This window comes from Arachis hypogaea, chromosome 16, assembly GCF_003086295.3.
Source record: "Arachis hypogaea cultivar Tifrunner chromosome 16, arahy.Tifrunner.gnm2.J5K5, whole genome shotgun sequence".
Lineage (NCBI taxonomy): Eukaryota > Viridiplantae > Streptophyta > Magnoliopsida > Fabales > Fabaceae > Arachis > Arachis hypogaea.
Window position 1 is genome coordinate 15,715,877 of NC_092051.1, and position 12,915 is coordinate 15,728,791.

Genomic DNA, 12,915 nt, shown 5'->3' on the forward strand with positions numbered 1-12,915 from the left:
TTCGGCCCCCAGTAGTTTCCTTGTCCGACCCATACAAAGCATCCTCATGCCGATCACCTAAAAAGAGCACAACAAACTTAGCACAACAACATAACAACTGGAAACATCAAACATATAAGTACCTTTCCTTCTTACCTACATGTACTGTCCCATAACCTCTTTTCCTACATCCTTAAAAAATCATACATCATCTAGATATTGAGTGATCTTGTTAGCTAATTCCATGAGAGGAAAATGGTCACCCCAAACAGATTGGGCATCTACACCACTAATAAAACCTTAAAGCTGTATCGATTTTCTAACCTCTTTCCCACCATCTGAACCCATCTTTACATCAGTCGTAAAAAGAACTTCAATAGACTTTTCCGAATCAAGCTTTTTCCTCTTTATTTTGTGAGGGTGAGCACTAGCTTCCACATCATCTATGCCATATCCCTGTCTACTCCGATGGTAGAGATATCCCTTTCATTCTTCTTTTTCTGGTCTAGAAAAGACTTCAACCGATCAGAGGACAAGCTCGAAACCTTCCTACCTGTAACACACAACCGACATATATTAAAATAGCATCCTCACAAAAACTAAAACTCCCCATACTAGTATTTACCTATATACTCCTTTAAAGCTTTCTTATTAATCTCCACTTTCAACATATCAGAAATTGATAATAACTTTCCCGCTGAGAAATAATCTATCAGGAAATCTAGGATCAAATTCTCTTCATTACTTCTCATCATAACATCTAAAATTTACATTGGTTTCAGACACCAATACAGAGAAAACTTCTCGCCTAATTCGTCATCCAAGAAAAAAGGATACTCTGTTTTCGAAGAATGGACTTTCACGAATATTTCTTTAAAGTTCTTAAAAGAAGACTTATACAATACAAAAAGCAACCGGCCTAGATAACTACTAAGGTTTACCCAGAGATCCATTCGAACTCTTTTCAATTGAAAGAAAGAAAAAAACAAATTCAGTGATGGAGGAATTTCCAAAAGCTCCATCAAGGCTCGAAGAAAAGTCCATGTGTTAGGATGTAACTATAACGGAGCATAATTCAACTATGTCAATACTTTACACTCAAAATCTGAAAAGAAAAACCTAACATTCAGCTTTATTAACATGCAACTATAAAAGTAAAAATAAGCCTAATCACCCCTCTTCTCGCACACCCTCTCCTCGCCATTATAGGGGATAAACTCCACAGCAACCAAATCACTACTCCTAACCCAGTTAACAACGCCAAGTTCAAAAACCGTTTTTCTTTCTGAAAAAGGGAAGCACAACATTTCACATCCACATGTACTCTTTCATATAAGTCATCTTTTACCTCTACAACCTTGTTTTCAGCCATCAACAGGAGGAAGAAAATTCAAACAGTAAAAAAGTGAAAGTTACTAACCTTTTGAAGTCATTTCCTATTTTGGCTAAACTTGTTGAAGTAGGGCACAAAGACTACTCTCAGCACGAAGACAGAAAAGTCAATAAAGGACCAACAAAATCACTATCACATGATCTCTACCAATCTTACTTACCAACCATTAGATCAAAGAAATTTTTCAACTACTATTCAATTAAATGGTTTTGATTCCCCCAAAGTAACCGCACGACAGTAATTATTACATCTCAATAATTTTTCTGTTAAGTCTGAATACATAATATTTTTGTTAATGATACAAAACTACATGCATATTTTTCATAGACTCATAGTAGAAGGTAAGGTGGATGATACTTGTGAGTGAACATTCTCCTATTGGGATGATCTAATGGTTGCATAAGTTAATCATATCTTGAAAGATTACTACAAGGGTATAGCGAGGGAGGGTTGATTAGAATCATTGATGAATGATGAATGTAACAACGAATGTGGAAGATAGTTAGAAATACAAGTGGAACTTCAACTTCTTGTCTATATCATTGACCATATAGCTACCACTATGGTCACGACCGGCATGGAAAGCACATAAGAAATTATTCTTTTTTTATTTTATATTCATTGCATCAATTATCAGTCATCTTAAGTTCTTAAATAAGCTATTATGAATTGGTAAGTTATCTTTTTAGTCAAAAGCCGTTTTTAGACTAACAAACTCAAATATCTTAAATTCTAATTAAAATATCTCAAGTTTAAAAATTATTTTTTATTTTTTAAACAGATCACATCTAAACCATCCGTACAGGAGAATAATGACACAACAAAGGAAAGAAATCACATCACAAAAAAAATTATTAAATCTAAAAGCTAGAAAAATAAAACCAAAATCAACAAATACAGGAAAAAATAGAGAAAGAAGAGGAAGAACAAGAATGTGGGGAAGGGGAGGCCATTGCTACGTTGCAAGCTAAGGTTGAAGCCTGACGGCACCTCAACCTTCCAACTATGCATTCTTCTTGGCAAGCCGTGTTTATACATAGATATTAATGAGTAAGTTGTTCCATATTCCTTATAATCATAAATATCCTATGCTTCTTGATGAAGATGAGGACCAATTTAGAGAGGATGGTGTTGAGAATGTGATTAAGAATTATGAGAAATATGTGATATCATCAAATAATGGTTATGAACAAGGGATTGTGAAGGATGATGAGTCACATTTACCAAATGCTCGACTTAATATTTCTAAGAAAGATGATCAAGAAATAGAAGAGGAAAATTCAGCAGGGAGAATGCTTGATGATGATGAGGTTATAGGAGATGAAATTGGCAATGGAATTGTGATGGAAGAAGAGTGGGAAAGTGATGGGAAGCAAGCAATGATAGTGGGGGACATAGGTAGATAAGTAAATTCACAATTTACTAACGTTTTTTAGACGTTTAACGTTAATAGAAACTAAATTTTAAAAAAATGATATGGTATAAAGATTTAATTGAAAAGAAAAAATATATATTAATATATTGACCTAATTGAAAATTTGGTGAAATTATAGAGACCTATAGAGTAATTAAACCTAATATATATCTAAAAAAAATCTCCAAGCTTGTCTGTATTAAGTATTAACAAAACAACTGCATGTTGAGCTTGGGGCTAATAGGAATATAGGATAGTTCAAGTACTGAGGTATACAATGGTGCTATCATCTAGGCAAAGCTCAACTTGCTTACACCATATAAATACACAAGTCAAGCTTGGGGCTGTGATCCGTATTCGAATAACTCGGATATACGATGTCATACCTCGGAACCGATTTTCAAATATTTAAACTTGATATCATCAAGTAATCATTTAGCACTTCAATAGCTCATACGCAAAACTCGGCCAAAGCACATACAAGTCAGTTATTATTAAACAACAATAAATAGAAAAAGATCAGGATTGTAGAAGGCAAATGAGAATTACACATAAACCACCAAACTCGTAGTTTTAATTAAGATATTCTGAAAATTAATATTAATTTGAGGGGATAAGTATTGTTTTGGTCCCTCACGTTGAGGGTCGGAATCGAACCCGTCCCCGATCTAATTTTCGATTTAGAATCATCCTTAACGTTTTTTTTTTCGTATTAAAATCGTCCTTTTTAATTTTTATTCCTAAACTACCCTTCCTTTTTAATAAAATTTAAAAAATTAAAAAAAAAATAAAACCCCTTCCTGCCTCCCGCTCCCCCACCCCTCCCGTCTCCCCCTCCCGTCTCCCCTCCCCCACTCCCCGTCTCCCCTTCCCCCCTCCTCCACCCTTCAGTCTCCCTTCCCCCCTCCCCCACCCCTCCGGTCTCCCCTTCCCACCACCATCCACCCCCATCCCACCCCCCACCTCACCCCCGGTCTCCCCCTCCCCGTCTCCCCTTCCCGCCACCCCCACCCCCGGTCTCCCCTTCCCCCACCCCCACCCTCCCGTCTCCCCTTCCCGCCACCGCCACCCCCACCCCCGGTCTCCCCCTCCCTGTCTCCCCTCCCCCCACCCCAACCGTGTTTTATTTTTTTTATTTTTAATTTTTTAAATTTTATTAAAAAGGATGGGTAGTTTAGAAATAAAAATTAAAAAAGACGATTTTAATACGAAAAAAAATGTTGGGATGATTCTAAATCGAAAATTAGATCGGAGACGGGTTCGATTCCGACCCTCAACGTGAGGACCAAAACAATACTTATCCCTTAATTTGAGCGTCACAGTCCTTTTTGCAAGTCCTATGCACGGGTCAGATTTTCGAGGGATCTATAGTACCACCAAAAAAAGAGTATGAGATCCAAGAACACTTTTCGATATCAACGAGATCTACTTCGGAAGGACTGGCTGGAACCATTTATAGTAACAACGTATAATTAAGGATACTACTAGAAAAACAAAAAAAAATACTTTCTCCTATTTTTTTGTTTGTGATTCAAAAAAAAATATTTGTGGTGAAACTCACTATAATTGTTTTATTTTTTCTGTTTTCTTTCATATCCAAATGGAATGAGAATGTTTTTTTATTTAATTTTTTTTCCTACATCCTACCATTCTCTCTCAAACCAAACGATGGATTAGAGAAAAAAAGGTTTGCTTTTGGTACATTAACATTGTGTTATGGTGTCAGTTTTTTTTTTTTTTTTTTGAAGGAAGAAAACATTGTGTGTTATTGTGTTCTGGTGTGAAAGTTAATAAAAATCACAATTCAAAATCAAGACAACATTGTTAATAGATCCAATTCCCAGGTGGAATTGCTCTTTAAATGTAGACCCTTTCGCTAATCCGATCAGCAATGTCGGTTTGTTTTGTCTCTCGTCAGCACCTTTTTAATTTTCCACAATTCCGGAATGGGGTTCATGTTCTTTCTGTGACTTCTTGTTTTGGTTTCTTTTTTCGTTTAAAAAAAGCACTTCATATCACCATACTCTTCTTGTGCTCAATGATTACCTTTGACGTCGCAATGCATTCACTAAAAATTGGGTTTATGGGATTTCATTACTTGATTAGAGATAAATCAGATCATAAGCCATAAACTATAGTATTGTAAATAAAATCAAATATTAACATAGATAAATATAAGCCAATAAATTATGATTCAAATGGCATAGTTTTTTCGTACTCATTCAAGAGGTCGCGAATTTAAGTATCCCTATTTTCAATTAAAAAAAATATAGATAAATATAATTACTAAATCAATCTTAAATAAGTATTCATTTAAAAATTGTATTTGATGTAGTATATCATTTAAGAAATGTTTAATAACAATATTAATTTAATTTTTCAATAATATTGTTAAATGAAAGAAAAAAAGTAAATAAAATTGAAATATTTGTAATTATTTTTTAAATAAGGGAAAAAAGAGTTTGTCAAGTTAAGTCATTTGTTCGTTCACTTCTTTCTTGTAAAAAAAAATCTGGGGTCATTTGCCAATAAATGAAGAATGAAACATACTTATTATTTTTTTTCGAACCCGCACCCTCTTAATTGAGTATGGAGAGACTATGTCATTTGAGCTATTACTCATTGGCAAAAATTTAGAAAGATATGTAACTCGAACTAGCAACCTCTTAATTAAGTATGGAAAGTCTATGTCATTTGAGCTATAATTATGTTGTATAAAACGTAAATTAAATTATTGAAAAAATAATAAATAGATCACTAACTTTTATTTTTAAAATAAATAAATTTTTTATCAAATTTAATTAAAAAAATCTTTGATTTTTATAAATTAAAAACACATAATCATAACAAGCCGTAACCATTTCTTTGTCTTATCCTTCTCCTGCTTTCAGTCAGTTACATGCCATGTATAAGAAGTTATAATTTTTGATAATTTAAGAAAAAAACGAGACTTCAAACCGAAAAGAGGTTAGGCCTCATCCTATCCCTATACTCTCAAGTCTCACCCAGTCACCCCTTAAAATCTTAATGCGGAATAAGATTCGAATCGATTTATTCGTTATCAATCAATAATCCTCTGAAACCAGAATTGCCCCTTGATACAAAATTAGATGATAACGAAAAAAAAGAAGATGATATTGGAATTAATCACATTTTATAATTAATATTAATAATAATAATAATAGTAGAACATAAAGGATGGTATGCGTAGAACAACTAAACAGCACAGAACGGAATCTGAGATGATAGTAAAGAAAAGTAAACAAGAACAAATCAACACGATTGGTTGATTGGTTGATTGATTGATTGATTGATTGATTCAGACCTCCTTGACCTGAACGGCTTCGTCGACCTGCGTGGTGGTGGCGGCGGCGGAAGCCTTGACATCGTCGGACTTGTCTTTCTCTTCCTCAAGCTCGAAGGCAGAGACAGGAAAAGACCTGAATAGCCCTGCGGGCGTCTTGAAAGTGATCTTGCCGGTGGGAGGGTCATCGACATAGATGTCACTGAGCGTAACCCACAGCAAAATCTCCTTCGTCTTCACTCCGGTCAGCTTCTTGATCTTCCCTTTCTCCACCTGCGCCGTCACCTCCGCCGCGTACGACACAAGCTTCCCAATCTTCTCGAACTTGTGCGTGTAGGGTTTCTTCTGCTTCAGCCACACGAACCCCGTTCCTCTGTCGTAACCGCACTCCTCCATGTCCTTCAATGGCAGCAGACCGTTGGGAAGTTCGATCTCCTTTAGAAGCTCCTTCGACTTCACCTGACACATTTCGTCTCCATGATATACCTCTGACCTAGCTTTGATTTCTTCTGTTACCAGAGACATCTTCTTTTTCTTTTGTGATGATAACTATTTTGATTTAATTAATTTCAGTTGGATCTGCTTCTTCTATATAATAAGTCTATGTTGGTGTGGGGAGAAAGATAGATAGGTGTGGCTTCTTATATAGGGTTTGAGATTATGAAATTGCCCCTTTTCTTTCCCTTATATTCAACAAAGCCCTTCTCTGCTTTCTCTAATATCATGACATCAACTTCTTCCCATTTCTAAAATTCTATCAACTTCAACTACTTTCGGAGGTAAAATATTTTTAAATTGTTTTCATTGGGGTTCAATGAATCTTTTAAATTTGAATTCCATCTTGTTAAGAAATCTTTTTGTTACTAATTCATCATCTGTATTTCACTGTAATTCATAAATATGTCGGTAAATGGAAGTTGAAAATAAATCTTAAAAAGGAACGAAATTAGTTTTGCAATTATATTATTTATTATTATTACTATTTAAGAAAATATCAGATAATCTCAAATTCTGTAATATTAAAATGGATTTAATAAAATTCAGAATTGGTAGGATTTTATTTTTTCTAAAAAAAAACTTTGGTATTAAAATTAAATTCCTAATTAACTAATTTATTATGTGTAATATATAGTTAGCCACTTAGCCAAATAGTAAAATAAAAATATTGAGTAGTACGCGTGAGATATAGAAAATATATAGAATTTTAAATTTTATTATTGTCAACGTAAAATAAAGAAAAATTCTTAAAGAAATGGGCCCGAAAGAAGGTTTGGAAATTGGCAAATGAATATGCAAGCTTTCTATTTTGCCTACAAACATATCATCCACCGTTCCACACACTATTGTAACATTTTCCTATTCTATTGCAGACATTAATCGAATTAACTCCTACAAATATCGCTTATAAAGCCTCATTTTTTATAAAAGAAAAAAAGGAAAAGTCTCAAATGGATTACTGTTTTTTTCTAGTCCTTAAGATGGAGTGATATTTGCTTATTTAGCAACTGTCATTGTACTTATTTAGTTGATGCAAGTTTAAACAGCTTTATGATTGATACGGTTGAAAATTTATGGCATAATAAAGAGGGAATTGAGGACAGATAGCCATCGCAAAGTAATGTAGTTGGGAAGGTCACCTATTAGTATTTATTAGGCTTTATACTTGTACTCATTTGCCACCTTAGACCTTACCCATCACCTACATTACTCGTATTCATATCTACTTACCTTTTTTTTATGTCCTTGTTTTTTTCTTTCTTTTGGTAAATCAAAGCGAACTTATGTAGGTTTGTGGTTTCCTATCCTATACGGATTTTTTTTAGTTTGATTTTAAAGTAAAGAATACGCGTAGAATCCGCTTTATTAAACAACTTGTGGATATTAGATAATACATTATATATTTTTTATCCGTCAGAATTTATTCATGTATTGCTATAACTTGAATTTGTTTATTAAGTTCTCTAGGAATATTTTGGTACTATTAGATTGAACCGATCGTTTCTCCAAAACTTTAAATATTTATTATACATACTATAAATAATTGTTTTCTTAAGCCAAAATTAATTTAACATCTATTATACATTATTAAAATTAGATTTCTTCCATTAATAGTATCGCTGACATGGTATGTTCTTAAAAGTATTTTATAATTATTTTATTTGATTTATTTAAATACATTAATTAATTATTTATTTGATTTGATTGAGATAAATATTAAATTATTTAATATTTTATTTGATCACATAACTATAACTAATCAATTATATTAATTATTTGATTTGAATAGAATAAATAAATTATTTTTATTTTAATTTATATTAATTTTTCATCTGATGTATTTTGATTAATGATTTTTAAAAATATTATAATTATTTATTTATTTATTTTATTTAATTGAGATAAATATCAAATTATTTAATATTTTATTTAATTACATTAATTATAAATAATCAATTATATTAATTATTTGATTTTACTGAAATAAATGAACTGATTTTATTTTAATTTGTATTAATTTTTTTTGTCTTATGCATTTTGGTTAATGAATTTTAAAAGTATTATAATTTTTACATGATATATTATAAGATATTTTTTATTTGTTTAACTTACTTTATTGAGTCAAACAATTATAATTAATTTATTACATCAATTATTTAATTTATTATCACACTAATGTTTGAGTCATTGTTTATAAAAAATTTCTCTTGTTTTCCTTCTTTAACCTTAAACATTTTGACTTTAAATTTTAAATTTTTATTTATTGTTTATATTTATTTTTATTTTAATATCAAATTTAATATTTTTATTAATAATTTTTATAATTTATTGTATAATAATTATATGCTACTATGAATTATATAATCATAAATATTCTCTTCAATTTATTTAAAAAACACAATTTTATTTTTTTATTTTTATATTTTATAATTTAATCACTGTAAAAAAAAGTTATATATGTTAAAAAAAATCTCATTTTTTTTACTAATAGCTCTTCCATTAGGTAAATATTTTTTTTCTATCTATGATACATTATTTTTACTCGTTCATATTTTTTATAAACTATAAAACATTATTATTCTTTGTTATATTTATCTCTTCTATTTCTTTTCTTTTGTTCTTATTTATTTAAGGTTTTATAATTTTTTATCCCATACAAATTAATTTATCATAACTCTTCATATATTGAATATTTTCAATATTAAAATTATATTTTTTACATACTTAATTTTATTTCTGATTTGGAGATTGAATAATGAAATAATATCGATAAAGGTTGTTGTACATTTTCTTCGGTTTTTTGACTTACTTCTCTTTTTATATAAATTATGAATAATTATATATAATAATATTTATGCATAAAAAATAAGTATAAATCATATCATTCTTTTAATAAAAATTTTGTTATCTATCTTGAAATAAAAAAAATATTATAAATTATTTTAAACCAGTTATATGTAATTATAGAATTTTGAAAAAATTATAATTATTCGATAGTTACTTTATTTAGTCTAATATATTAATTCTTTTAGTTGAATATTACCTTAAATTTGTATTGGACTCAAATATTTTAACAAAAAGTATTAAAAATGGTGCAACTCTTTTTAACTAAAGAATCAATAAATTTATATGCTTATTACAATAACTAAGGGCTTGGGACTAAGATAAAAAAAAATGGATTGAAGAATTAGATTAAAAAAATTGAAAGAATTTGAAGATGATGTACTTAAATATTGGATAAATTTTTATTATGATTATTCCTATTATTTTATATTTCACTTTTTTTTGTTTGAGGTATTTTAATATTGTTCCTTTGTATTTTGGTATTTTAACAATTTTTTGGTCCAATATATTTGTTTTTTGTTCTAATAATCACTTTTTACAAAAAAAAAACTAAACTAATTCCAAATTAAAAATTTATGTTTATTAGTATAATTATTACCGTATTTAATTTAATTTACTTACACATTAATATAATTGATTGAAAATAAATGATAAATAAAACTAAAAAATAATTAGAAAAATAGAATGCTCTTAGTTACTTTAAAATAGATAATGAAGTAAGTTAATAGTACTATTTATTTGGATTGTTAATAATTATAAAAATAGAAGGTCAGTAATTATATTAAAATAGACACCGAAATAGGTTTTAGGATATTAAATTTATTTTAGATTGTTAATATAGTTTTATAAATGATAACTTTGTACAAGAAAATTGTTAATAAAATTTTATGATTTTTATATTTATACCTATTTGATTCATGTATTTTATTTTATTCTATTTTGTACAAAAAAAATTTGAAACTTGCTTTTTTTAATTTATTATTTATATAAAAGATAATGAAATGAGTTATATTGTATTTTAATTATGTAATATTTTTTACTTTTTACTTTTTATTTTTTACTTGAATGATGAAACATGATTGTCGTTGCACTCATAAAATGTTGCGATTGCGATACAGTATTAAAAAAAATTATTAGGTAATATCAGTATAAATTATAACTCTTATATTAATATATTAATTGAATGACAAGTTATTAATGAGTGTCTATAACAAAACTAAATGTATGTGACATAAATTGATGGGAGAGAATAGATAATTTTATTATACTCTCAAAAAACTTAATGATGACCCTAATATTAATTGATTTTGACTATCTTTATTTTATATTGAAATTATTTATATAAAATATATTTAATAATTATGATATTTTTTAAATTCAATAATTATGTCCATATCTTTATAGAAATTATAGTCAAATATTATTAAATTTTTTTAATTACCAGTTTGTTAAAACTTTTAATTATCAAAAATAATTTATTAAATTTGACTTTTAAAAATATTTTTTTAAAAATTGTTGCACCTGTGTTTAATAAATTAAATAAAAAATAAATTATTTTTAATAAGTACAACAAAAATTTTATTTAGTAAAATAATTTTTAAAATTTTAAAAAGTCAAAATAAACACAAATATAAGAATAAATTTGAATTTTATCAATATATGAGGTTATGTTAAATTTTTTAATTTTAATAAGTATAAATTAATTTTAAAAAGTACTCTAACTTTTAAAAGTATATAATCACATACAGATGATTTTATTAAACCAAATTAATTATAATTTGTCTAATATATCAGTTATTTGATTTGATGAAGATAAATATTAAACTAAGTTAATATTTTTTGGTATTAATATAATAATTTATGTAGTTTAATTGAGTTATTTATTTATTATCATATTAGAAATAATATTGAGAATAGAATACCAATCAGCTAAAGTAATAATTATGTGCATTCGTCTTATTTTTAGAAGTTTTAGTAGGTAGTTAAACTAACAAAAATATGAAATCGTTTCTAAATATAGATACAACTATTTCAATTCAAGAACAGATAAAATATGTTATTAAGTTTCAACAGATAATGTTGAAGAAAAAATATGATACTAGAATACAAAACAACAAAAACAGTTGCTCATAATAGTTTTTTTTGCTATAATAATAAAGAAGATATTTCAATGACAAATTTTATCTCACCTTAAATTGTATTTACTTATATCAGTTTTAACATAAGAGTAAGATGATTTGAAAATTTTACTCATGAATCATGAAAAAAATTTTACAAATTCAACTGCTAATGTTATTTAAAGAAAAATCTTTAAAACGATAAGATTCTAATGTAAATATTTAAATTTAATCATAAATTATATGTACTATTAATAATTATTTATTATATTTTAAAAACAAGTAAAATTATTATTCATTAATTTCATTATTTTTAATATTAAAAATAATTAAAGTTTAAATTTAGTAACTTCATAATTTTTTTATAACGGAAATTCTTATACGTGTTTTCATTTAAAAAATTCAGAAAAAAGACTATATTTTTGTATATGATCCCGGGTACATATACTTAGTTCTAGTAAAATGTTAAGTTGGGCAAAATTTGCTTTGATTCATGCTAAACAACACCTGGTTTCATGCCAAATTATCGACAAGATCCATCCCTCGGATTCGGCAAAAACAAGTAACAACCATGATCAGGATCTGAATTTCTTGGCTCCAATCCCTGCCCTGCTTTTACTCTCTGTTTTTCCCCCTCAAAGGAAACTATTGAAACCAAACTACTTGAAATGATTCAGTGGTGAGAAATTTGTATAAAATAAAATCATAGATCTAGAATTCATTGTTACAGATGTATTTAAAAAATGCAATTATAAATCGTAAAAAGAGATGCATTTCTTGTATATTATTTTTATTAGTAAAACTCTTGAATGTTATGATAATAAATAGTTAGTCTATTACTTAAAAGATTACATATAAATAAAGCATACAACAAAATAAAATCTAATTAAGTAACATATGAATACGTATAATTTACCACGTATAATAAGGTAGTTTTTTATATTAACTATACTACATATACACTAAAATCAGCTACCAATATAAAATATATATTAAAAATAAATTAAATAACATATATGTTTACACACAAATATATTAGTGACTGATTTTAGTGACTGATTTTAGTTCACAAATATCATTTCTTTTTTTTAGGGAGGAGGAGAAGGGAGAAAAAGAAGCATATTTAAAAACAATTTATTTATAAAATAAGTAAAATCCTGGTAAGCAATTTTGATTTCTTACGAAACACTTGAATCTTTTTTACGAATTTGAAATTCCATCAAGCTAGATATAGCATTATCATGCTAAAACTTGCAAAATTAAACATCAATCACGTGGTTTTCATTGCCAGAAACTAAGGAAAACGACTGAACAACGAACAAAATTAAAAAGTAGGTAGGAGCTGCCCAACCTGAATTTGACATGC

The 12,915-nt window shown here is 28.1% G+C and overlaps 1 protein-coding gene across 1 annotated transcript; it reads right to left on the reverse strand.

Moving 5' to 3' along the window:
- Positions 1-5,923: 5,923 nt before the first annotated feature.
- On the reverse strand, positions 5,924-7,544 carry LOC112758024 (uncharacterized). Its single transcript, XM_025806585.3, has one exon. It carries the CDS (start codon positions 6,613-6,615, stop codon positions 6,106-6,108), a length of 510 nt encoding a protein of 169 aa, XP_025662370.1. The 5' UTR covers positions 6,616-7,544; the 3' UTR covers positions 5,924-6,105.
- Positions 7,545-12,915: the final 5,371 nt, after the last annotated feature.

Coding starts and splice junctions, on each gene's coding strand:
- LOC112758024 (XM_025806585.3), bottom strand. CDS start 6,615: ATGTCTCTGGTAACAGAAGAAATCAAAGCTAGGTCAGAGGTATATCAT.